The sequence below is a fragment of the Papaver somniferum genome, chromosome 11 (genome assembly GCF_003573695.1).
Source record: "Papaver somniferum cultivar HN1 chromosome 11, ASM357369v1, whole genome shotgun sequence".
NCBI classification, from domain to species: domain Eukaryota; kingdom Viridiplantae; phylum Streptophyta; class Magnoliopsida; order Ranunculales; family Papaveraceae; genus Papaver; species Papaver somniferum.
In genome coordinates this window covers 115576404-115601739 of record NC_039368.1, presented here as the reverse complement: position 1 = coordinate 115601739, position 25336 = coordinate 115576404, and the positions used below count along the sequence as shown (strand labels likewise).

At 38.0% G+C, this 25336-nt stretch overlaps 1 protein-coding gene across 3 annotated transcripts in view; it reads right to left on the bottom strand.

Moving 5' to 3' along the window:
- Nucleotides 1-2457: 2457 nt before the first annotated feature.
- The window catches only part of LOC113322988 (SMR domain-containing protein At5g58720-like), a 50447-nt gene continuing 27568 nt past the window's right edge, over nt 2458-25336 (bottom strand). The window contains exons 2-3 of one of the 3 annotated variants that reach the window (XM_026571200.1): nt 3179-3204; nt 2458-2954 (exon numbers count right to left, since the gene is read on the bottom strand). In XM_026571200.1, coding sequence (XP_026426985.1) covers nt 2940-2954; nt 3179-3204 — 41 coding nt within the window. In that variant the 3' untranslated portion in view covers nt 2458-2939. The other 2 variants (XM_026571201.1, XM_026571199.1) reach the window with 2 other exon arrangements.

Here is a 25336-nt window from a genome sequence, read left to right as displayed (position 1 = left end):
AACAACAACAACAACAGTAGCAGAGAAGAAGAACAAAAAAAAAACTTCATCGTTCATCATCATCTTCATCGTTTTCATCGTCAAAAACCTAGAAAAGAACGAAAGAAGAAGGATTATTTTCATCCTCGTCTCATCATTATCATCTTCATCATTATCCTCGTCTTCAACATCTTCATAAGTAAAAATAAGAAGGAAGAAAATAGATTTTAAAAGGAGAGGAGAGAGAAAATAAATGTGAAAATGATTCTCCTCTCTTAATAATGAGTATATATATATGGTCCTAATTAAAATGGTATTTCAGCCACTATTATTTGACAATTATATCATCCATGACGTCATCTCGCGTGGATATTGTCCATCATGGGACTAAATAATAATTTTTAGGACCAAACAACAATATATATTTTAAAAAATGACCAAATAAACAGTTGACAAGGTCAAAAGGACTAAACTAACTCTCTTATATTATTTCTATGACCAAATGATAATTTCTACTATAAATATATAATTTGTGCAATTTAAAAGATTTATTATTTCTAGGAGAAGTTATGCGGTTGTTACATATTGTTGGTGAGCCTTTGAATCATATTATTGAAGGTGATGACTTGACAATGTGAATCATATTACTGAAGGTGATGACTTGACAATGTGGACTCCAGGTGATAAATTTTCAGTTGCAAATGCTAACGATGCTCTAGAGGCCGATGACTTCTTAAGATTCCCTTGTAAGAGGTTATGGAATTCGAAAGTGCCTTTGAAAGTGTATTTTTAGTTTGGACTCTTTGCTTTAGTGGAGCACCAACTAAGAGCTTCTCCAATGGAATGTATGTGAAGATAAATGTCCAAGTCCACATAGGATAGACATTCATTTTCTCTAAAATTCTTCTCCAACCCAACTTCTTAAATCAATGTGAAGATGACATGGTTTAAATTTTTTTAGACACTGTCAAGGTGAATGTCTAGTTTTAGACATTCACCTTAACAATGTCAAGCTATTCTATTAAGCTTTTGCTTACCTAAATTAATTCCAATATATTAAATAACCATTTTTAATGCTAATAAAATCTAAAAATTACTAAAAAATTTTTTATATTTAATCCATAAAATATCACAAACAACACTATCGGAGATAAATTATTCTTCCTCCCTAAAAATTGGAATGGGGTTGTCTTGTTTGTGTTGCCACCTAGGAAACACACACAACCACCATTGGAGAAGCTCTAAAGATAAACTGCTAAGAGCTGGTATTGTGCAGGGAGATAACTGTTTTCTTTGTAATTCAGAGATACATTTGTTTCTTCACTGCAATTTTGCTACGCAGGTTTGGACTTATTTCTTAAATAGTTTTGGCCTAAGTTGGGTGTTTTGCTGACAAGGTGAAGCCAGCTCTTTGGGAATGGGGAAAAGAAGGGTAGGCTAAGATACGGGCGTATTTGGAGCATACTTCCTTTTGCAATTTGGTGGAATATTTGGAGAGAACATAGTGACAGATGTTATAACAACAAATCTAGACTCTAGATGATACAAGCAGGTTATTACTTCTGTTAAATGTACCCTGTTTAAATTGGCAATCAGTACTGACATCTTTAGGGGCTTGTCTCTGTCAATCTTAATATGTAACTGGGATGTTGTTATTCATACCTAGGTGATTGTATTTTGTATTTTTTGTCACTGTGTTAGTGACATTTTTCAATAAAATTTTGTCCTTTTACAGTCAAAAAAATACTACTTCCGTTTCTAAATAATAGGCAGGTTTGTGTGTAAAAATAGAGTAGATAATTGAGTTGCCAAATTTACCAAAGATTTACATGACTCCTAGAATTCGTAAACCCATGAAACTACAAATCCTCCGGAACTATAAATTCTACTACCGAACACACCATTAATGAATTTCTTACCCTAGGTATTCTAATCATTTGTGGGTTATGGCCTTGTGGGTGAGCAGTAAAAAAGGGTTTCCCATAGATTTGAAAATTTTGCCGAGGTGAACATGGAGATGGGGGACTAAGAAAAATGAATTTCCTACATTTATATTGAAAATGAATTACCCATGTTCAATTTCTAGTTACAACCCATGCGTGATTTCAATTTCATGTTCAGTTTCAATTTCAAGTCATAAATCCACAATTTTTTTGGACTATCAGAGTTAAAAAAAAACTTGCTTCTAAATGTATTCCAAAACAACAAAACACGTAGATTTAGCCTTAGTATCACCGATTAAGGCGAATGAAACCTGTTCCCTTAGCTGTTATACCCCGTCAACTATTTTTCAGCTTTTGGAGAATGTAACCTCTTGAGTTTCCATTTTTTTCATATATTTTTGCTTTTATCAAAAAGAAAAAAAACATCCATGCATAATGTCTAATTGAATCTGTAAAAATATTAAAAATGCTACTTAAACAGGAAATTTATGCTGGAAGAAGGAATCAAAACAACATATATGTATCAGTGCATGCCATAAGTAAATAGAATTACGCCAAATGCGAATACAGGTATTGTTGCAAAAGACTCATTCACGGACAAATCTTACAAATAACAACTCCTTGTTCAAGACAATACCCATGGTCACATTGAACGCCATAGTCATAGTCCAACTTCCTCAAAAATATAGTCCAACTTCGATTAAATAGTTTCAGAAATTATAATCCAACTTACTCAAAACTTGAAGATTTCCATTGTCGTGATAGTAACTAACACCTGAAAGGTTGCTCATACTCGCACTGAAAACTACTAACCTGGCAGAAATTCTACTTTTACAACAGAAGCTGAGTAACGTAACAAGATTATCCATTGACACGGAAGCCACAGCAAAGCAAACATCGCATGGATTGCTAATATGAAGATGAGTATCAATATTGAAGAGATGACCTGCCACTTCATTTGGAACTTGGTACCGCATGCCCCAGAGTATGAGCAAATACATGTCCAAGTACTGCAGTTCAGAATAGATACCTCTGGATCATAACATCATGTCATAACCCATAAGCCTAGGCAAAAGAGTTATAAGTAGTTCAATGAAAAAGGGAGAAAGAATGAAAAATATAAAATGATGGATCAGCAGCTTTCGACATGTTTGCTTGAACATTCAAAAATACCATCCTATAACATGTATCTAAGTCTTGAAAGAACGTTCAAAAAGACAACACACTTAGAATTCCAAAAATAGCACTGACAATACCTTTTCAACATCATATCCACATTGACCTGCAAAAAAAAAAGTATCGTTATTGTACAATTGAAGCTCACATCAGACAGCTGACAAAACTATCATAAAAAATATATACCAAGATATAGATTTAAGATGCACGAAATCCTGTTTATGCATTGACAAAAAACGGCACATGTACCCTTGGGAGATAGCTCATGCACCAGCTTGGGCCTGTTTCCGTTTCCAATTTTATCCAACCTTGCTTTACAAGCAAGAAGTTATTTCTTGTATAGCAAGTATAAACCCTAAGCACAAGACTATAAATACAAGCTTTATTCTTTGATTTTCTCAGATCGAAAAACCAATTAAAAGTACAAATCCTTTAGATTTCACGCGCCCTATCGTGTTACTTCTAATAGGAAACACTCACATCACTGACTTTCACAAATAATACCCCGTAATCTCCGTGTTATTTCTGCCCCTTTATTTGCCTCTTCTAGCTCTAAAATGTACTAAATATACGCTGTTACTGAAACCAAGCATCCTATGTGTTACTTCTGATGAAAAGCACTCGACTTTCATAAGAATAACAACCCATAAACAGCCTCCTCCCTGAGTTACTGCTGGCCCTTTTAAGTGTCTCTTCTAACTATGAGATACCCTAAACATGGCAACATTGATAATAACACGTTCTTCAATAATTTTTTCAGTTGCATAAACAATTGCAAAAAGACACTCAACAGAATAGTCTCTAACCACAAAACAAAGTGACAATATAAGAAATAAGTAAAGCAACATAAATAAAAAGAGATAAGAATACTAACAGAATACATCTCTAACCACAGCCATGCTAAGATCACAACCATCTCCAAGCATCGAGAACAAAAACTGCTCAGCTTCTTCATTCCCAACACTGACACCATTAACCATACAAGTATTTTTCCATTTAGGAGAATTATAGTGTTGTTCTCCTCCTCCTCCTCCTCCCCCTCTTCCCCTTTCCTTATCCAATGGACTTGACCTAACGTAATCTTTCCCTATTACACCAGATACAGTCCCAGCAGTAGCTACAACCCTCTTTGCCTTACAGTCCACAAAACCCATTCCAGAACTATCATGGGTTCTTTGAATATCTGATTCCCAAAACATCTCTGATGAAGAAGAAAAATGCAGAACTGCCCCAGGTTCTGCAGCAGCTAATGTCTGATGCGTTACATAGAACAATGGAAAACAAAAAAGGAAGAAGAAACTTACATCCAAGAGGAGACATTATATTTGGTGAATAAGACATTATATTAAGAAAATAAATCTCCAAGAGGAGACAAACTTACATCCAAAGTAGAGAGCCAATCTAATAAAGAGATACTTTCCTCATATCACATTTATCTACCGCAAGCTTTTGATGGATACAATTAGAAAAATCACTAGACACGAGTACTATGGAAAGAAAGAAATCTATGCACCAGCTATGATTTACTCCTGATCTCTGCAGCTGCAAATTTAACTTAAGCTGAAATAGTTAATCTTGAAAAGCCCATGGATTTTCCCTACGAATCCATTCTTCTTCATCAGGGGTCAATTGGTTTTTAACAGGGAACATCTCGATGATCTCATCTGGTGTCTTACCTTTAATCCAGTCCGCCACTTTCTGTGCTGTCAAGTACGACAAGCCCTTTATTTCGAGAATTTTGGCAGCCTGGATCATGTCAAACAATATAGGGGGCAATGTATTTTGGTTTGCGTTATCAAAATTCACAAACTGTGCATCCCAAATCTTTTTATCTTCATCGCTAGTCTCAACCTCAGCGTGTTTGTTGAGGTATTCGATTACCTTTGCCAAGACATTGGCGGTGATGGTAGTCGTCACAGGGATATTCTCATCACTTGGGTTATCAGCGATCATGTGCTCAAGGGTTTTAGATTGCAAAGCAGTGGCCTCCTCGATAACAAACATCTGTTCGTCACAACTCTTCAAAGTAATCGTCTTCGCCGACATGGTGATGATCGGAAATTTGTTTGTAACTCGTACCTCTCTCGATGAATGGGGAATTGGTGGTGAATTGCATAAGAAGACCTAAAGGTCTATATTTATACCGGTATCTACTTCTATTTGCTGGATTTCTTTTTCCGATCGGGATTCTATACTTGAGTTGGATTCGGGTTCGGTAAATAAATAAAGTTTGACAAAAAGCAGAGGCCCTGGGCTCGCAACCTACAACAAAGGTGATCTGGACCGTCCAATTTTTATTTTGGTTTTTTAAATTATCTGTGCTATTAGCTAAATCAGGTGAAAGAAGAAGGGTGTTCTTTTATATACCCAAAAATACTAACGATACTCCCATTAGTTAGTTATGTTAGTTAGAATTTGGTTAACAAGAAAATCATTAATTATTTAAACTTTTTTGATACCGGTACCCTCTGTAAAATGATAACAACAGTTTAATAGAATCTGGTAATGAAATCTTCATATTGACCCGAAAGGCAGAGACTGATGTCGTGTTTCCTAATTTGATATCTTTCACTGCTCATGAATTTTCCACTGCCTATAAGATTTAAATTTCTTGTTGCAACAAAATCAACAAAGCCGGTGACAATCGAAACAATCTAATCCACAACCACCCATTTTAAACTTAGGTAGACGAAGAATAAAGTATTAAGTATTCCTCCCCTTAAAATAGCTAAACCATAATCAAGAAAATCTATAAAACAAATGATGCACTTCTCGATCATTTTTTTTTCTGATGAGAAGAGAAGGTAGTTGACAAACAAAGAAAAAATTACAAAAATACATCCCAATCCAAGAACAGTGTTAGAAAAGTTAATATGTAATCGAGAACCCGCAGCTAATTACATTTGATTAAGGAGACCATAACTACCCAATCACAGTTTCCTTTGTCTCGTGTTTAGATAATCTTAATTTCTACAAATTACATTCTGCAATCAAAGTACCAATACAATTTATCTTTCATATATCTCTATTCACATCTTTGTGCCTCTGTTACAAGTTATTTAGGGTTGTAAAGGGTTTCTCCACGTCGTCTTTTATAGAGTATGGGAACGATTTATCAACAAACCTATCTGTTAGCCAGGTTTTCTATTTTTTTCCTCTGCGATTAAACATCAAACCCAATATCTCATTGAAAAACAAATTTTGTTGGTGTAAAAGCGCGGACTAATCCTTATTTATTGATAATCCAAAATTTGGTGTGATTTTTTCCGGGGAGTCAAAGATCAAACTCTCTCTAGTCAATAAAAAAGACTATCCCTGAATTGAAATTCCGTAGGAAGAAAAAGATATGGGCTCGTCTTTTTGTTTCATGGGGGTATAAAAATTTAAAAGAAATGATGGGGTAGGTAGATAAAATTTGGGGGTACACAGATAAAGGGGTATCATTAGTATTTGTGAGGGTACATAGAAGAACAACCAAGAAGAAATGGAGCCCGGGAAAGCATAAAAAATATTGGTTTGACATACCCGCTGGCATGGCAATCCAATTGCGCCACTATGGAAAAACACTAGGAAACGGACTTTTTAGTGGGTGATATTATGAATAACGCCAACAATATTCAAAATATCGTTGACGTCATACTTTCTGATGAGTGCCAAATATTGTATATAATTTATCCCTTTTTGTTGGCATTTAACTCATCTTTTGTGCATTAATTCTACATTTTATCCCATATTCTGTATTTTCATTGTTTTCAAGAATAAATATTTTTATTAATTAATTTTGCATTTTTAGGTAATAAATAAAGTTCGGATGAGTCGCGGAGCGAAAAGAGCAGAAAAGTAGTGAAAAGCCGGGAGAAATTACGCAAGGAAGCCGCGAAGAATGGTGCGCACAACCTCATTTTCTACACACAAAAGCGCCTCCGTTCTCAGCCGTCAGATCAGTTCCCAGAAGCATCCGATGGTCGCTCCTTCATAGAGCATCAAAATCTGAAGTCTCTGCCAAGCACCACAGCGCTGAAATTCCAAGCCTTCAGATTAGATGGTAGTTGAATCCAACGGTTGCCCCCTTGCTGTTCATCGAAGATTGATATATCCGCCTTACACTACAGTACCTAACTCCATCAAGTACCGTTCGTTTCGTTGTATCTCCTGATCCGACGGTCGCTCCTCGCTTGCCTCCGCATCACCGTCCGATTCACCTACCAGCTTCGCATCCAGTGACTCAGAGTCACAGAACATCAAGACTCGGTGGATCCGCCTAACACCCTAGCAACCGAACCTATACCAGCCACCCAAACAGCCCCCTACCCCAAACTCAGTCGAACCACTCTCCCCCATTCCTCTCTGCAACTTCACCACCGTCTTCAACAGAACCGTACCACCACCTTCTTCACCTCCACTGCCACCACCACACCTCCACCATCATCACCCCTATCTTTCTCCTTCATTACCCCCTTTGTTCTAGCCTCCTATTATATGGTTTTCTCCCCTAATTTCTCTCTAAAAACCTAGGGAAGAAATCAATAAAATAGGACGAGTTAGAAAGTTGCAATTGAAGCATGGGAAAGGTGCAGCAGACCAAGGAGGGTAATGGGTTGCGTTCAATTTGATGTTGCTACATCAAATTAGGTAAGAATTCACCAACCCTAGCCTACTGTTATTTTGGGAGAATGGGTTGAACCCTAATTGTTTGGGGGTATAAATAGACTGTGGTGTTGTTGTAAAATGTATGTTTGGACTAGCCTGCATCCAGAACTTTCAAGTTCTGTTAATTTTCACATTTCAGTTAGTTTCTGTTAAATATCAATTTCAGTTCAAAGTTTAGTTTCATGCTCATGTTGCTTGTCTTCTGTTATGTTAATTGTTAATGCCTGTTAAATGTATCCTGTAATGTGTAGATGTTTGTATGTGTTCATTGTTAGTTCAGATAGTTATGATCATGTTAATTGTTCTTATAGTGCTTAAATGTCATAGGATTGATAATATCTACTTGAGTGAATGCATCTGTGATCAGTTGTGCTGTAAGAAGACAACTGATTCTAGGGGTGAAAGAATGATGGTAGCTAAGAATTCAGTCCATTTGAAGGGTTGTGTTTAATTGTCTTAGGGTGATAGATAGCTTCTTGAACAACAAGCCTGTGATCAGCTGTGCTGTAAGAAGACAGCTGATGCTAGGGGCAAGTGAGTAAAGATTAGCCAAGAAATCATCCATTATGATCCTCCCTGTAATGAAACAAGAACAATGATTTGAGTAGGTACTGCCTTAGCTTAACCATATCCCCTGCCCTTGGCCTTAGGCCTTGGTTCATTCTTGTTTTGTTTTGCTTTGTTGCTGTTTAGTTTTCCTTTGCTTTGTTCCTTGTTTTGCCCTGTGTTGCTTTTGCTTGCACTGCCTTGTCTGTTTCTGCTACACTGCTGCCTCTGCTGCTTTGCTTTCTCTGCTCCCCTGCAGCAGCTGTTGCTGCAGCCTCTGCTTTCCTTCTCTGCTGCACTGCTGTTGCAGCTGCCCTTCTGCTGCTGCTGTTGCTTGTGCCCTGCAGCTGCTGTTGCTGTTGGCCTTGCTGTGCAGACTTGCTGCTTCCTGCAGCCAAGCCAAAGACTGCTGCTGCTGATCCCAAAGCTCAGTTCACTTCCAAAAGCCTCTGAAGCCCAGTTAAGGCCAAAGCCTAGTTCACTGCCAAACCAAAGCCCAGTTGTTTAAGACCAAAGCCCAAATTCATTAAGGCCCAATCCAATTCAGGCTTAATCAAAAGCCTAAGTTTAAGGCCAAAGCCCATTTGCATTTCAAAGACCAACTGAGCCCAAGCTCAGTTCCTTTTATTGTAAACAAACCCATTAGCACTCAAAGCCCAATTTAAGCCAAAAGGCTTCAAAACCCAACAACAATTTAGGAACCCAATTAGCTAAAACACTTCCAAAACACACCCGATCTCTGTGGATCGACCCGTACTTGCACGAGCTACAACCGACGACCGTGCACTTGCGGTATTACTGTATGCCCCCGTTTTTATCGCTTCATTTTACACACTCTTCCGGGTCTGCCAAGTTTTTGGCGCCGCTGCCGGGGACTACCAAGTTTTTGGCGCCGTTGCCGGGGATTGGTGCTGTGTTTTATCTGTGTTTTTTTTAGCTATTTTATTTCATTTCATAGCATTTGCATCTGCATCTGCTTCATTTCATTTGCTGTTGGACCTGCTGATTCTGAACCTGTTTTTCCTCTGCTGGGACGCCACCAAGGAAAAGAACCAAAACCCAACTGGGTTTTTGCAACAATATCAGAGCAGCTGGGCTGTGCTAAAAAGGTAAGCCTAAACCCATTCATTGAGAGAACCCAACCTGTGGGCTTCCAAAATTATTTAATTGTGGGCTTGTAATAATTAACCCAATTTTTTTTTTGGGCTTTTTATTTTCCTATTTTGGGTTTGTAATAATTATTTTTGGGCTTGTTGTTTAATTTGTGGGCTTGTATTTATTTTGTGTGGGCTTGTTTAAATTCTTCCATTGGACTTGTATTTTGGACTCTGGGTTTAAACCCAGCTGAGCTTATAACTGATTGTGGACTTGTAAGTGGACATCGAAACCAGAGTTTTAAAACAAACGTCGGGCCTTAACCAACTGGGCCAAATTAAACTTTCAAAAATTAAAACTTGGATTTTCGTAGGCCGCAGCCTTCATTTCATTAGAGGCTTGCACAGTGGGCTTGCTCCCAATTTCAAAAAAACCCAAATTTTATTTTCTTAAAAAAAAAAAAAAAAAAAAAAAAATCTTTTGCTCCCATTTTGAACCAAATGTCTCCCACCAAAACCAAAATTTTCCCAAAAATCCAAACCCTTTAAAAACCAAATTTTGGGCTTTGTAACATAGTTGCTTAGCTTTTGAGCCAATCATGTCTGGATTTTGGTCTGCTCCTGGAGATGGAAATAAAACTCTTAGAGAACTTGCTTATGGACAAACTTCACGTTATGAACCTTCCACGGACCATGATGTCAATAGTCATAGGAATTATTATGGACATTTTCAAAGTCCCGAGCCGCAATACATGAACCCTAATGACTATTCATACATGCATCATTCATCGCAACGTGAAAATGAACATTTTGCTAGTGCCTCACTCACCCAATCATCACTTATGGATCAACTAGAAGCTCGAATCACAGCTTTAGAAATGCAATCACATGAGGAATCTGTCACATCTAATTTTCTTAGGCAACCTGAAATCTATGCATGTCCCGCATGTGGTAGTTTAGACCACCCTGTTGAGCATTGTCATATTTTGCATAATTTTAGGCCATCAAGAGAAAATCCAATGTATGAAATGCCCATGAATTGTGAGAATGGTAGTCATTGGGACCATAATCAATCCTTTGAGGGTTGCGATCAATATTTTGTAGACCCTAATGACCATGCATACATGTACCATTCACCACAATTTGAACATGAAGAATTTTGTACTCCCATGAATTTAGACTCCACCACAGAAGCTTTAAGACTTAGTGAGCAAAACTTTGATAGATCTACATCACGAATTCAGGCATATTTAGATCAGATTTTGCTTCACCTACAAAAGGAGGAAATTCATGAGGAAATGTATGTTGTCCCTAATGAAGTGTCTAGTCCCATTCATGTAAATGATGTTGAATATGAACCTAATTTAGAGGAACATGAATTGACTAACGACACCACCACTTTTAATGAGGACCAATATGCATGCTACCATGATGATGATTATGATGATATGTTAGAAGAACATGAAAATATTGTGGAACCTGTTGGTTCAAAAACATATGGCTTCTCGCCCTCGACCTTCATGAATGTTGTTTTTTCTAATACTCATTGTAATTCATATGATTTTGATATTGACATGGGATTCGTACAATTATTCTGTGAAGATGAACATGACATAGGAATAGTTGAATCTTCTGTAGACACTAATATGCATGAAAATATATTTGATGTGTCTGATTCTCTACCTAGGTCACATTGTGAAATTTCTCCTGATTTGCCAATGCATGAGAATGAATTTATTGATGATGTTGATGATTCTGAGTGTGAACTTGCTAAACTGTTTGATGATTGTGAGCATGTTGTGACACTTGTAGAAGACTTAGGAGATGTTGATGTGATTAGTAATGATGTGCCTATCCTCCTACACGAGTCACAATCTGTTGGCCTTCCACCCAACCTAGATTTGGTTTGTACCAACATTGTAAAACCAATTTTTCTGAAAATTCCCAACCTAGGTTTGGAACTGTGTGCTTCCCAAGTCCTCTTGGACTATTTTGCTTCTAAGTATAATACATCTGAGGAACCACAGTTGGAATTAGCATGTTTGCCCGTCCCTAGCACAGTTCATTTCGAGCTAGACCTTTTGCATGATGAACCCCCGAAACTGCGCGATTTTGTTTTCAAAATTATATCTTCTGTAAAATCCAGGTTTGGGGGTAGCTCATTTTGTTTCACAGTTTCACTTGCGTTTCTTTCCTATTATTATTTGAAGCTGTTGAAACCTCTATACTTTGTCTTTTGGGTTGATCCTCAACTCTTTAGATTGTTAGTGTATGGTGAATTTTTTTTGTATATAATCCAGTAGATAAAATTTTTAAAAACCCTTTTGTTCCTTTTGTATATATTTTGCTAATCCAATATGATCTCGGCTGAAATATGTTGGATTTTTGCCTTGAATAAACGGAGTTTTAATTCTGCTTTCGCCGAAATCGGGTATTCTCTCTCCTTTTACTCTACTCAGCATGTCCCTTTCCATATGTTGCATTTTAATTCTTTCCATATTTTGAAACATTGAGGACAATGTTTAGTTTAGGTTTGGGGGTATAGAGTAGATACCATGATAATATGCCATAATTGAAAACAAAATTAAAAAATCAAAATTCAAAAAAATTAAAAAATGAAAAATCATAAAAAAATGGAGCTCATTTACCTTGAAATGTTGACTCTTGTGCAAATATGTATTTTTATTAGGAGTCTTAGTCTAGATATTTAGGCACCCTGATTCTAGCACAATTCACATAGTGATAAGAAATTTGCACGCGCACGATCTACCAATACATGTATGGCCTCGATCTTCAAGGTGTTGGATAGGAAGTTACGATTGCCAATCACTTTAGAATACTGAACGAAACTTGACTAGCTTGTTCTTTGGTTGGTTGGGATAGAAGGTGGAGGTTACATTAAGAAAGACAACCATCGAATTTAACTGGGTGCATCAAAAAGGGCTACCTCTTGCAAAGTGTCATGTAATTTTTGTTTCCTTTTGTATATGTATCAAAAGTATTTCCTTGTAAAAAAAAAAAAAAAAAATCGATGTTTATATTCAGAAAAAAATATCAGAAAAATGCAAAAAAATCAAGTATTTATCAATTCCATCATCTCTTGTTCCAAAAATAAAAAGAGAATAGTCAATGTAAATAAGAGTCATGTAAATAGTCATCTTTTGTTGTTTCGTTGTAATAAGCAAGGAGGGTGTATGCCATTGATGTACAACGCGAGAAATTGTGAAATACCTCCAACTCATTCACAATTCTCGTAAAGTCCGGACAGCTAGCTAGATTTCGACCTCAGTTCTTAGCCTGAGAAACTATCTCTTGGTGATTAGTAGTCATGACTTCAGATCTTTCTTTACACATGTGTAGATACACTTTACACTCTTATCACATGTCCTTATTTGTTATCAGTGCTAGGATTGTGCCTTCGATAGCTAGATTGACATCTCCATTTTGCTGTGAGCTTAACTGTTTTGCACATGTCACGTTTGATGGAATCTGAGCTTATATTTTGTCCTTAGGTTTTGTAGGCACACCTCTGGTAAACCTTCACGAGACTTCAACTCGTCCACTAGGGACACTTAGTGGTTTAAAAGGCTTAGTGCATACGCTAAATGCATTCGAGAGACCAGCGACAGTGGTATAGTTAGGATTTCCTTAGTTTTGTTTTACTTGAGGACAAGTAAAATTCAGGTTTGGGGGTATTTGATGAGTGCCAAATATTGTATATAATTTATCCCTTTTTGTTGGCATTTAACTCATCTTTTGTGCATTAATTCTACATTTTATCCCATATTCTGTATTTTCATTGTTTTCAAGAATAAATATTTTTATTAATTAATTTTGCATTTTTAGGTAATAAATAAAGTTCGGATGAGTCGCGGAGCGAAAAGAGCAGAAAAGTAGTGAAAAGCCGGGAGAAATTACGCAAGGAAGCCGCGAAGAATGGTGCGCACAACCTCATTTTCTACACACAAAAGCGCCTCCGTTCTCAGCCGTCAGATCAGTTCCCAGAAGCATCCGATGGTCGCTCCTTCATAGAGCATCAAAATCTGAAGTCTCTGCCAAGCACCACAGCGCTGAAATTCCAAGCCTTCAGATTAGATGGTAGTTGAATCCAACGGTTGCCCCCTCGCTGTTCATCGAAGATTGATATATCCGCCTTACACTACAGTACCTAACTCCATCAAGTACCGTTCGTTTCGTTGTATCTCCTGATCCGACGGTCGCTCCTCGCTTGCCTCCGCATCACCGTCCGATTCACCTACCAGCTTCGCATCCAGTGACTCAGAGTCACAGAACATCAAGACTCGGTGGATCCGCCTAACACCCTAGCAACCGAACCTATACCAGCCACCCAAACAGCCCCCTACCCCAAACTCAGTCGAACCACTCTCCCCCATTCCTCTCTGCAACTTCACCACCGTCTTCAACAGAACCGTACCACCACCTTCTTCACCTCCACTGCCACCACCACACCTCCACCATCATCACCCCTATCTTTCTCCTTCATTACCCCCTTTGTTCTAGCCTCCTATTATATGGTTTTCTCCCCTAATTTCTCTCTAAAAACCTAGGGAAGAAATCAATAAAATAGGACGAGTTAGAAAGTTGCAATTGAAGCATGGGAAAGGTGCAGCAGACCAAGGAGGGTAATGGGTTGCGTTCAATTTGATGTTGCTACATCAAATTAGGTAAGAATTCACCAACCCTAGCCTACTGTTATTTTGGGAGAATGGGTTGAACCCTAATTGTTTGGGGGTATAAATAGACTGTGGTGTTGTTGTAAAATGTATGTTTGGACTAGCCTGCATCCAGAACTTTCAAGTTCTGTTAATTTTCACATTTCAGTTAGTTTCTGTTAAATATCAATTTCAGTTCAAAGTTTAGTTTCATGCTCATGTTGCTTGTCTTCAGTTATGTTAATTGTTAATGCCTGTTAAATGTATCCTGTAATGTGTAGATGTTTGTATGTGTTCATTGTTAGTTCAGATAGTTATGATCATGTTAATTGTTCTTGTAGTGCTTAAATGTCATAGGATTGATAATATCTACTTGAGTGAATGCATCTGTGATCAGTTGTGCTGTAAGAAGACAACTGATTCTAGGGGTGAAAGAATGATGGTAGCTAAGAATTCAGTCCATTTGAAGGGCTGTGTTTAATTGTCTTAGGGTGATAGATAGCTTCTTGAACAACAAGCCTGTGATCAGCTGTGCTGTAAGAAGACAGCTGATGCTAGGGGCAAGTGAGTAAAGATTATCCAAGAAATCATCCATTATGATCCTCCCTGTAATGAAACAAGAACAATGATTTGAGTAGGTACTGCCTTAGCTTAACCATATCCCCTGCCCTTGGCCTTAGGCCTTGGTTCATTCTTGTTTTGTTTTGCTTTGTTGCTGTTTAGTTTTCCTTTGCTTTGTTCCTTGTTTTGCCCTGTGTTGCTTTTGCTTGCACTGCCTTGTCTGTTTCTGCTACACTGCTGCCTCTGCTGCTTTGCTTTCTCTGCTCCCCTGCAGCAGCTGTTGCTGCAGCCTCTGCTTTCCTTCTCTGCTGCACTGCTGTTGCAGCTGCCCTTCTGCTGCTGCTGTTGCTTGTGCCCTGCAGCTGCTGTTGCTGTTGGCCTTGCTGTGCAGACTTGCTGCTTCCTGCAGCCAAGCCAAAGACTGCTGCTGCTGATCCCAAAGCTCAGTTCACTTCCAAAAGCCTCTGAAGCCCAGTTAAGGCCAAAGCCTAGTTCACTGCCAAACCAAAGCCCAGTTGTTTAAGACCAAAGCCCAAATTCATTAAGGCCCAATCCAATTCAGGCTTAATCAAAAGCCTAAGTTTAAGGCCAAAGCCCATTTGCATTTCAAAGACCAACTGAGCCCAAGCTCAGTTCCTTTTATTGTAAACAAACCCATTAGCACTCAAAGCCCAATTTAAGCCAAAAGGCTTCAAAACCCAACAACAATTTAGGAACCCAATTAGCTAAAACACTTCCAAAACACACCCGATCTCTGTGGATCGACCCGTACTTGCACGAGCTACAACCGACGACCGTGCACTTGCGGTATTACTGTATGCCCCCGTTTTTATCGCTTCATTTTACACACTCTTCCGGGTCTGCCAAGTTTTTGGCGCCGCTGCCGGGGACTACCAAGTTTTTGGCGCCGTTGCCGGGGATTGGTGCTGTGTTTTATCTGTGTTTTTTTTAGCTATTTTATTTCATTTCATAGCATTTGCATCTGCATCTGCTTCATTTCATTTGCTGTTGGACCTGCTGATTCTGAACCTGTTTTTCCTCTGCTGGGACGCCACCAAGGAAAAGAACCAAAACCCAACTGGGTTTTTGCAACAATATCAGAGCAGCTGGGCTGTGCTAAAAAGGTAAGCCTAAACCCATTCATTGAGAGAACCCAACCTGTGGGCTTCCAAAATTATTTAATTGTGGGCTTGTAATAATTAACCCAATTTTTTTTTTGGGCTTTTTATTTTCCTATTTTGGGTTTGTAATAATTATTTTTGGGCTTGTTGTTTAATTTGTGGGCTTGTATTTATTTTGTGTGGGCTTGTTTAAATTCTTCCATTGGACTTGTATTTTGGACTCTGGGTTTAAACCCAGCTGAGCTTATAACTGATTGTGGACTTGTAAGTGGACATCGAAACCAGAGTTTTAAAACAAACGTCGGGCCTTAACCAACTGGGCCAAATTAAACTTTCAAAAATTAAAACTTGGATTTTCGTAGGCCGCAGCCTTCATTTCATTAGAGGCTTGCACAGTGGGCTTGCTCCCAATTTCAAAAAAACCCAAATTTTATTTTCTTAAAAAAAAAAAAAAAAAAAAAAAAATCTTTTGCTCCCATTTTGAACCAAATGTCTCCCACCAAAACCAAAATTTTCCCAAAAATCCAAACCCTTTAAAAACCAAATTTTGGGCTTTGTAACATAGTTGCTTAGCTTTTGAGCCAATCATGTCTGGATTTTGGTCTGCTCCTGGAGATGGAAATAAAACTCTTAGAGAACTTGCTTATGGACAAACTTCACGTTATGAACCTTCCACGGACCATGATGTCAATAGTCATAGGAATTATTATGGACATTTTCAAAGTCCCGAGCCGCAATACATGAACCCTAATGACTATTCATACATGCATCATTCATCGCAACGTGAAAATGAACATTTTGCTAGTGCCTCACTCACACAATCATCACTTATGGATCAAATAGAAGCTCGAATCACAGCTTTAGAAATGCAATCACATGAGGAATCTGTCACATCTAATTTTCTTAGGCAACCTGAAATCTATGCATGTCCCGCATGTGGTAGTTTAGACCACCCTGTTGAGCATTGTCATATTTTGCATAATTTTAGGCAATCTAGAGAAAATCCAATGTATGAAATGCCCATAAATTGTGAGAATGGTAGTCATTGGGACCATAATCAATCCTTTGAGGGTTGCGATCAATATTTTGTAAACCCTAATGACCATACAAACATGTACCATTCACCACAATTTGAACATGAAGAATTTTGTACTCCCATGAATTTAGACTCCACCACAGAAGCTTTAAGACTCTGCAAGCAAGACTATGATAGATCTACATCACGAATTCATGCACATTTAGATCAGATTTTGCTTCACCGACAAAAGGAGGAAATTCATGAGGAAATGTATGTTGTCCCTAATGAAGTGTCTAGTCCCATTCATGTAAATAATGTTGAATATGAACCTAATTTAGAGGAACATGAATCGACTAATGACACCACCACTGTTAATGAGGACCAATATGCATGCTACCATGATGATGATTATGATGATATGTTAGAAGAACATGAAAATATTGTGGAACCTGTTGGTTCAAAAACATATGGCTTCTCGCCCTCGACCTTCATGCATGTTGTTCTTTCTAATACTCATTGTAATTCATATGATTTTGATATTGACATGAGATTCGTACAATTATTCTGTGAAGATGAGCATGACATAGGAATAGTTGAATCTTCTGTAGACACTAATATGCATGAAAATATATTTGATGTGTCTGATTCTCTACCTAGGTCACATTGTGATATTTCTCCTGATTTGCCAATGCATGAGAATGAATTTATTGATGATGTTGATGATTCTGAGTGTGAACTTGCTAAACTGTTTGATGATTGTGAGCATGTTGTGACACTTGTAGAAGACTTAGGAGATGTTGATGTGATTAGTAATGATGTGCCTATCCTCCTACACGAGTCACAATCTGTTGGCCTTCCACCCAACCTAGATTTGGTTTGTACCAACATTGTAAAACCAATTTTTCTGAAAATTCCCAACCTAGGTTTGGAACTGTGTGCTTCCCAAGTCCTCTTGGACTATTTTGCTTCTAAGTATAATACATCTGAGGAACCACAGTTGGAATTAGCATGTTTGCCCGTCCCTAGCACAGTTCATTTCGAGCTAGACCTTTTGCATGATGAACCCCCGAAACTGCGCGATTTTGTTTTCAAAATTATATCTTCTGTAAAATCCAGGTTTGGGGGTAGCTCATTTTGTTTCACAGTTTCACTTGCGTTTCTTTCCTATTATTATTTGAAGCTGTTGAAACCTCTATACTTTGTCTTTTGGGTTGATCCTCAACTCTTTAGATTGTTAGTGTATGGTGAATTTTTTTTGTATATAATCCAGTAGATAAAATTTTTAAAAACCCTTTTGTTCCTTTTGTATATATTTTGCTAATCCAATATGATCTCGGCTGAAATATGTTGGATTTTTGCCTTGAATAAACGGAGTTTTAATTCTGCTTTCGCCGAAATCGGGTATTCTCTCTCCTTTTACTCTACTCAGCATGTCCCTTTCCATATGTTGCATTTTAATTCTTTCCATATTTTGAAACATTGAGGACAATGTTTAGTTTAGGTTTGGGGGTATAGAGTAGATACCATGATAATATGCCATAATTGAAAACAAAATTAAAAAATCAAAATTCAAAAAAATTAAAAAATGAAAAATCATAAAAAAATGGAGCTCATTTACCTTGAAATGTTGACTCTTGTGCAAATATGTATTTTTATTAGGAGTCTTAGTCTAGATATTTAGGCACCCTGATTCTAGCACAATTCACATAGTGATAAGAAATTTGCACGCGCACGATCTACCAATACATGTATGGCCTCGATCTTCAAGGTGTTGGATAGGAAGTTACGATTGCCAATCACTTTAGAATACTGAACGAAACTTGACTAGCTTGTTCTTTGGTTGGTTGGGATAGAAGGTGGAGGTTACATTAAGAAAGACAACCATCGAATTTAACTGGGTGCATCAAAAAGGGCTACCTCTTGCAAAGTGTCATGTAATTTTTGTTTCCTTTTGTATATGTATCAAAAGTATTTCCTTGTAAAAAAAAAAAAAAAAAATCGATGTTTATATTCAGAAAAAAATATCAGAAAAATGCAAAAAAATCAAGTATTTATCAATTCCATCATCTCTTGTTCCAAAAATAAAAAGAGAATAGTCAATGTAAATAAGAGTCATGTAAATAGTCATCTTTTGTTGTTTCGTTGTAATAAGCAAGGAGGGTGTATGCCATTGATGTACAACGCGAGAAATTGTGAAATACCTCCAACTCATTCACAATTCTCGTAAAGTCCGGACAGCTAGCTAGATTTCGACCTCAGTTCTTAGCCTGAGAAACTATCTCTTGGTGATTAGTAGTCATGACTTCAGATCTTTCTTTACACATGTGTAGATACACTTTACACTCTTATCACATGTCCTTATTTGTTATCAGTGCTAGGATTGTGCCTTCGATAGCTAGATTGACATCTCCATTTTGCTGTGAGCTTAACTGTTTTGCACATGTCACGTTTGATGGAATCTGAGCTTATATTTTGTCCTTAGGTTTTGTAGGCACACCTCTGGTAAACCTTCACGAGACTTCAACTCGTCCACTAGGGACACTTAGTGGTTTAAAAGGCTTAGTGCATACGCTAAATGCATTCGAGAGACCAGCGACAGTGGTATAGTTAGGATTTCCTTAGTTTTGTTTTACTTGAGGACAAGTAAAATTCAGGTTTGGGGGTATTTGATGAGTGCCAAATATTGTATATAATTTATCCCTTTTTGTTGGCATTTAACTCATCTTTTGTGCATTAATTCTACATTTTATCCCATATTCTGTATTTTCATTGTTTTCAAGAATAAATATTTTTATTAATTAATTTTGCATTTTTAGGTAATAAATAAAGTTCGGATGAGTCGCGGAGCGAAAAGAGCAGAAAAGTAGTGAAAAGCCGGGAGAAATTACGCAAGGAAGCCGCGAAGAATGGTGCGCACAACCTCATTTTCTACACACAAAAGCGCCTCCGTTCTCAGCCGTCAGATCAGTTCCCAGAAGCATCCGATGGTCGCTCCTTCATAGAGCATCAAAATCTGAAGTCTCTGCCAAGCACCACAGCGCTGAAATTCCAAGCCTTCAGATTAGATGGTAGTTGAATCCAACGGTTGCCCCCTCGCTGTTCATCGAAGATTGATATATCCGCCTTACACTACAGTACCTAACTCCATCAAGTACCGTTCGTTTCGTTGTATCTCCTGATCCGACGGTCGCTCCTCGCTTGCCTCCGCATCACCGTCCGATTCACCTACCAGCTTCGCATCCAGTGACTCAGAGTCACAGAACATCAAGACTCGGTGGATCCGCCTAACACCCTAGCAACCGAACCTATACCAGCCACCCAAACAGCCCCCTACCCCAAACTCAGTCGAACCACTCTCCCCCATTCCTCTCTGCAACTTCACCACCGTCTTCAACAGAACCGTACCACCACCTTCTTCACCTCCACTGCCACCACCACACCTCCACCATCATCACCCCTATCTTTCTCCTTCATTACCCCCTTTGTTCTAGCCTCCTATTATATGGTTTTCTCCCCTAATTTCTCTCTAAAAACCTAGGGAAGAAATCAATAAAATAGGACGAGTTAGAAAGTTGCAATTGAAGCATGGGAAAGGTGCAGCAGACCAAGGAGGGTAATGGGTTGCGTTCAATTTGATGTTGCTACATCAAATTAGGTAAGAATTCACCAACCCTAGCCTACTGTTATTTTGGGAGAATGGGTTGAACCCTAATTGTTTGGGGGTATAAATAGACTGTGTTGTTGTTGTAAAATGTATGTTTGGACTAGCCTGCATCCAGAACTTTCAAGTTCTGTTAATTTTCACATTTCAGTTAGTTTCTGTTAAATATCAATTTCAGTTCAAAGTTTAGTTTCATGCTCATGTTGCTTGTCTTCAGTTATGTTAATTGTTAATGCCTGTTAAATGTATCCTGTAATGTGTAGATGTTTGTATGTGTTCATTGTTAGTTCAGATAGTTATGATCATGTTAATTGTTCTTGTAGTGCTTAAATGTCATAGGATTGATAATATCTACTTGAGTGAATGCATCTGTGATCAGTTGTGCTGTAAGAAGACAACTGATTCTAGGGGTGAAAGAATGATGGTAGCTAAGAATTCAGTCCATTTGAAGGGCTGTGTTTAATTGTCTTAGGGTGATAGATAGCTTCTTGAACAACAAGCCTGTGATCAGCTGTGCTGTAAGAAGACAGCTGATGCTAGGGGCAAGTGAGTAAAGATTATCCAAGAAATCATCCATTATGATCCTCCCTGTAATGAAACAAGAACAATGATTTGAGTAGGTACTGCCTTAGCTTAACCATATCCCCTGCCCTTGGCCTTAGGCCTTGGTTCATTCTTGTTTTGTTTTGCTTTGTTGCTGTTTAGTTTTCCTTTGCTTTGTTCCTTGTTTTGCCCTGTGTTGCTTTTGCTTGCACTGCCTTGTCTGTTTCTGCTACACTGCTGCCTCTGCTGCTTTGCTTTCTCTGCTCCCCTGCAGCAGCTGTTGCTGCAGCCTCTGCTTTCCTTCTCTGCTGCACTGCTGTTGCAGCTGCCCTTCTGCTGCTGCTGTTGCTTGTGCCCTGCAGCTGCTGTTGCTGTTGGCCTTGCTGTGCAGACTTGCTGCTTCCTGCAGCCAAGCCAAAGACTGCTGCTGCTGATCCCAAAGCTCAGTTCACTTCCAAAAGCCTCTGAAGCCCAGTTAAGGCCAAAGCCTAGTTCACTGCCAAACCAAAGCCCAGTTGTTTAAGACCAAAGCCCAAATTCATTAAGGCCCAATCCAATTCAGGCTTAATCAAAAGCCTAAGTTTAAGGCCAAAGCCCATTTGCATTTCAAAGACCAACTGAGCCCAAGCTCAGTTCCTTTTATTGTAAACAAACCCATTAGCACTCAAAGCCCAATTTAAGCCAAAAGGCTTCAAAACCCAACAACAATTTAGGAACCCAATTAGCTAAAACACTTCCAAAACACACCCGATCTCTGTGGATCGACCCGTACTTGCACGAGCTACAACCGACGACCGTGCACTTGCGGTATTACTGTATGCCCCCGTTTTTATCGCTTCATTTTACACACTCTTCCGGGTCTGCCAAGTTTTTGGCGCCGCTGCCGGGGACTACCACTTTCCAACGCACGATGTAAATAATACCACTGGCGATACTAAGGTTATCGATCAGTAGGTATTCTGCAACGGCTATTTCCCCCTGCCGATTCCTATATATACGTCCTTATATTTATCCAGATTACTCACACATACTTCATGTATTTCACCAATTTCTTTTTCTATATTCTCAATTTTAAATTTCATAATCATCGAGATCCAATGAAGAGAGGAATGTTATTATGCATCGGGTTAGATTACAACAAGAAATGTATCGAAGGAGGTTGCAAGAACTTGACGATGAGGAAGTTGAAGATAATACACTAATTGACACTTTGATGCTTGTAAAAACGGGTCAAATACCTAGAGTTTCAGATCCCAAAGAAGTATTATCAAGAAGATATACGTATCGAGGGAGGGAATCTTACCACCAAAAGCTGATGCACGATTATTTTCTTCCCAATTGTGTGTACTCTGATCAAAATTTTCAAGGTCGATTCCGCATGCCTCGTCATATGGTGAAAAATATTATTAAAGAGCTTTGTCGAGTAGAACCTCAACTTAATTAGCAGTTCAATGCATTAAATATTAGAGGTCATAGTTCTGAACAAAAAGTTACTTCGGCTTTAAGGATTCTAGGTTATGGCACACTAGCGGATGGTAACGATGTGTACCTTCGTATGGGTAAAACAACTTCATTCATTTTACCTTTCATTGTTTTCTGAAGTAATGATTAATCATTTTGGTCTAACATATTTACGAAAACAAACCGAAGAAGATGTTAGACAAATATTGAGGGAGACTGAGGAAAGGGGATTCCCAGGAATGCTATGTAGTCTCGATTTATGCATTAGGAATGGAAAGGATGCTATGTTTATTGGGTCGGTCAATATAAGTGTCATTATCCAAAACCAACAATTATCCTTGAAGCAGCTCTTCTTATGATAATTGTTGGATATGGCATGCTTTTTTTTTGGTCATCCGGGTTCACAAAATGATACTAATGTTTTGCACAAGTCTCCTTTGTTGAAGATCTGAAGTATGCAAATTTGTCCCCAAGTATGTTTCATGATCAACGTCCATCAGTACACTCATGGATATTATCTTGCGTATGGTATCTACCAAAAATGTTCCACCTTGGTTCAATGCTACCGTCAGCCTCTTTCCGGTGCATTGGGTCGTTCATACTGGAATTTTAACGATGCGTAAATGGCATTGAGGAAGGATGTGATTGATAATACTAGGCTGTTCTTCGGGAATATAAGTCTGGTTTATCAATTGGTTCCTGTTCACCTTGATCTATCAAAAGACGAACAAAACTCGTAGGTATTTTTGTGGGAGACAGATTTATCTATTACCGTAGAGTTTTCTGTGTGATACAGATTTTTTTATTAAAGTCTTCGACTTTGGGTCGTAACAACTCTTAGTTGTGGGTGAGATCAGCTAAAGGAATCAAGTGCGTAGTATTCTGCTGGGATCAGAGACGTAGGAGCATAATTGTACCTTGGATCAGTGTGAGATTGATGGAGGTTCAACTAAAGTCCAAACCGAAGTTAGTTTGTAGTAGGCTAGTGTCTGTAGCGGCTTAATACAGTGTGTTTTCAATCTGGATTAGATCCCGGGGTTTTCTGTATTTTCGGTTTTCTCGTTGACAAAATTCTGGTGTCTGTGTTATTTCTTTTCCGCATTATATTTTGTAATATAATTGAAATATCACAGATTGTGTTTTAGTTCAATCATTTAGAATATTCGACCTTTTGGTTGTTGATTTACATTGATTGACACTTGGATATTGGTTTTTGGTACCATCCAAGTTATCTCTCTTATATTTAATTAGAATCACAGATTTCTACTTTCTTGAGAGAGGATTAAATCGAGAGATCGAGATAATATAACTCTTTCATATACTTTATTAAGATTGAGTCTAGTTGATTATCTTGAAAGTATATTGGAGTTGGTCCATACAGATTGTTAAGCGAAATATTGGGTGTGGTTGATGTACCCCCGCTAAAGGTGTATATGTAATTGCAATTAACCCTCCACAACAGATCCAAACCTCTGGATCATATTTTGATCGGTTGAGAATAACCGTTGGGCGAGGTGTGAACTAAATACGCAGACTGATATTAGCGAAATGGAGTATGTCAACTGATACGAGTCGATTCTGTAAAATCCAGGTTTGGGGGTACCTCATTTTGTTTCACAGTTTCACTTGCGTTTCTTTCCTGTTATATATGTGTGAAGCTGTTGAAATGTCTACACTTCGTCTTTTGGGTTGATCCTCAACTCTTTAGATTGTTAGTGTATGGTGAATTTTTTGTATATAATCCAGTAGATAAAATTTTAAAAACCATTTTGTTCATTTTGTATATATTTTTCTAATCCAATATGATCTCGGCTGAAATATGTTGGATTTTTGCCTTGAATAAACGGAGTTTTAATTCTGCTTTCGCCGAAATCGGGTATTCTCTCTCCTTTTACTCTACTCAGCATGTCCCTTTCCATATGTTGCATTTTAATTCTTTCCATATTTTGAAACATTGAGGACAATGTTTAGTTTAGGTTTGGGGGTATAGAGTAGATACCACGATAATATGCTATAATTAAAAACGAACTCCTTCTTCTTTTTGAAAAAAGTGAAAAATTCCAAAAAAAAATTAAAAAATCAAAATTAAAAAAAATTAAAAAATTAAAAATCATAAAAAATGGAGCTCATTTACCTTGAAATGTTGACTCTTGTGCAAATATGTATTTTTATTAGGAGTCTTAGTCTAGATATTTAGGCACCCTGATTCTAGCACAATTCACATAGTGATAAGAATTTGCACGCGCACGATCTACCAATACATGTATGGCCTCGATCTTCAAGGTGTTGGATAGGAAGTTACGATTGCCAATCACTTTAGAATACTGAACGAAACTTGACTAGCTTGTTCTTTGGTTGGTTGGGATAGAAGGTGGAGGTTACATTAAGAAAGACAACCATCGAATTTAACTGGGTGCATCAAAAAGGGCTACCTCTTGCAAAGTGTCATGTAATTTTTTGTTTCTTCTTGTTATGTATCAAAAGTGTTTCCTTGTTCAAAAAAAAAAAAAAAAAATCAGAAAAATACCAAAAAATTCAAGTATTTATCAATTCCATCATCTCTTGTTCCAAAAATAAAAGAGATTTGTCAATGTAAATAAGAGTCATGTAAATAGTCATCTTTTGTTGTTTCTTTTGTAACAAGCAAGGAGGGTGTATGCCATTGATGTACAACGCGAGAAATTGTGAAATACCTCCAACTCATTCACAATTCTCGTAAAGTCCGGACAGCTAGCTAGATTTCGACCTCAGTTCTTAGCCTGAGAAACTATCTCTTGGTGATTAGTAGTCATAACTTCAGATCTTTCTTTACACATGTGTAGATACACTTTACACTCTTATCACATGTCCTTATTTGTTATCAGTGCTAGGATTGTGCCTTCGATAGCTAGATTGACATCTCCATTTTGC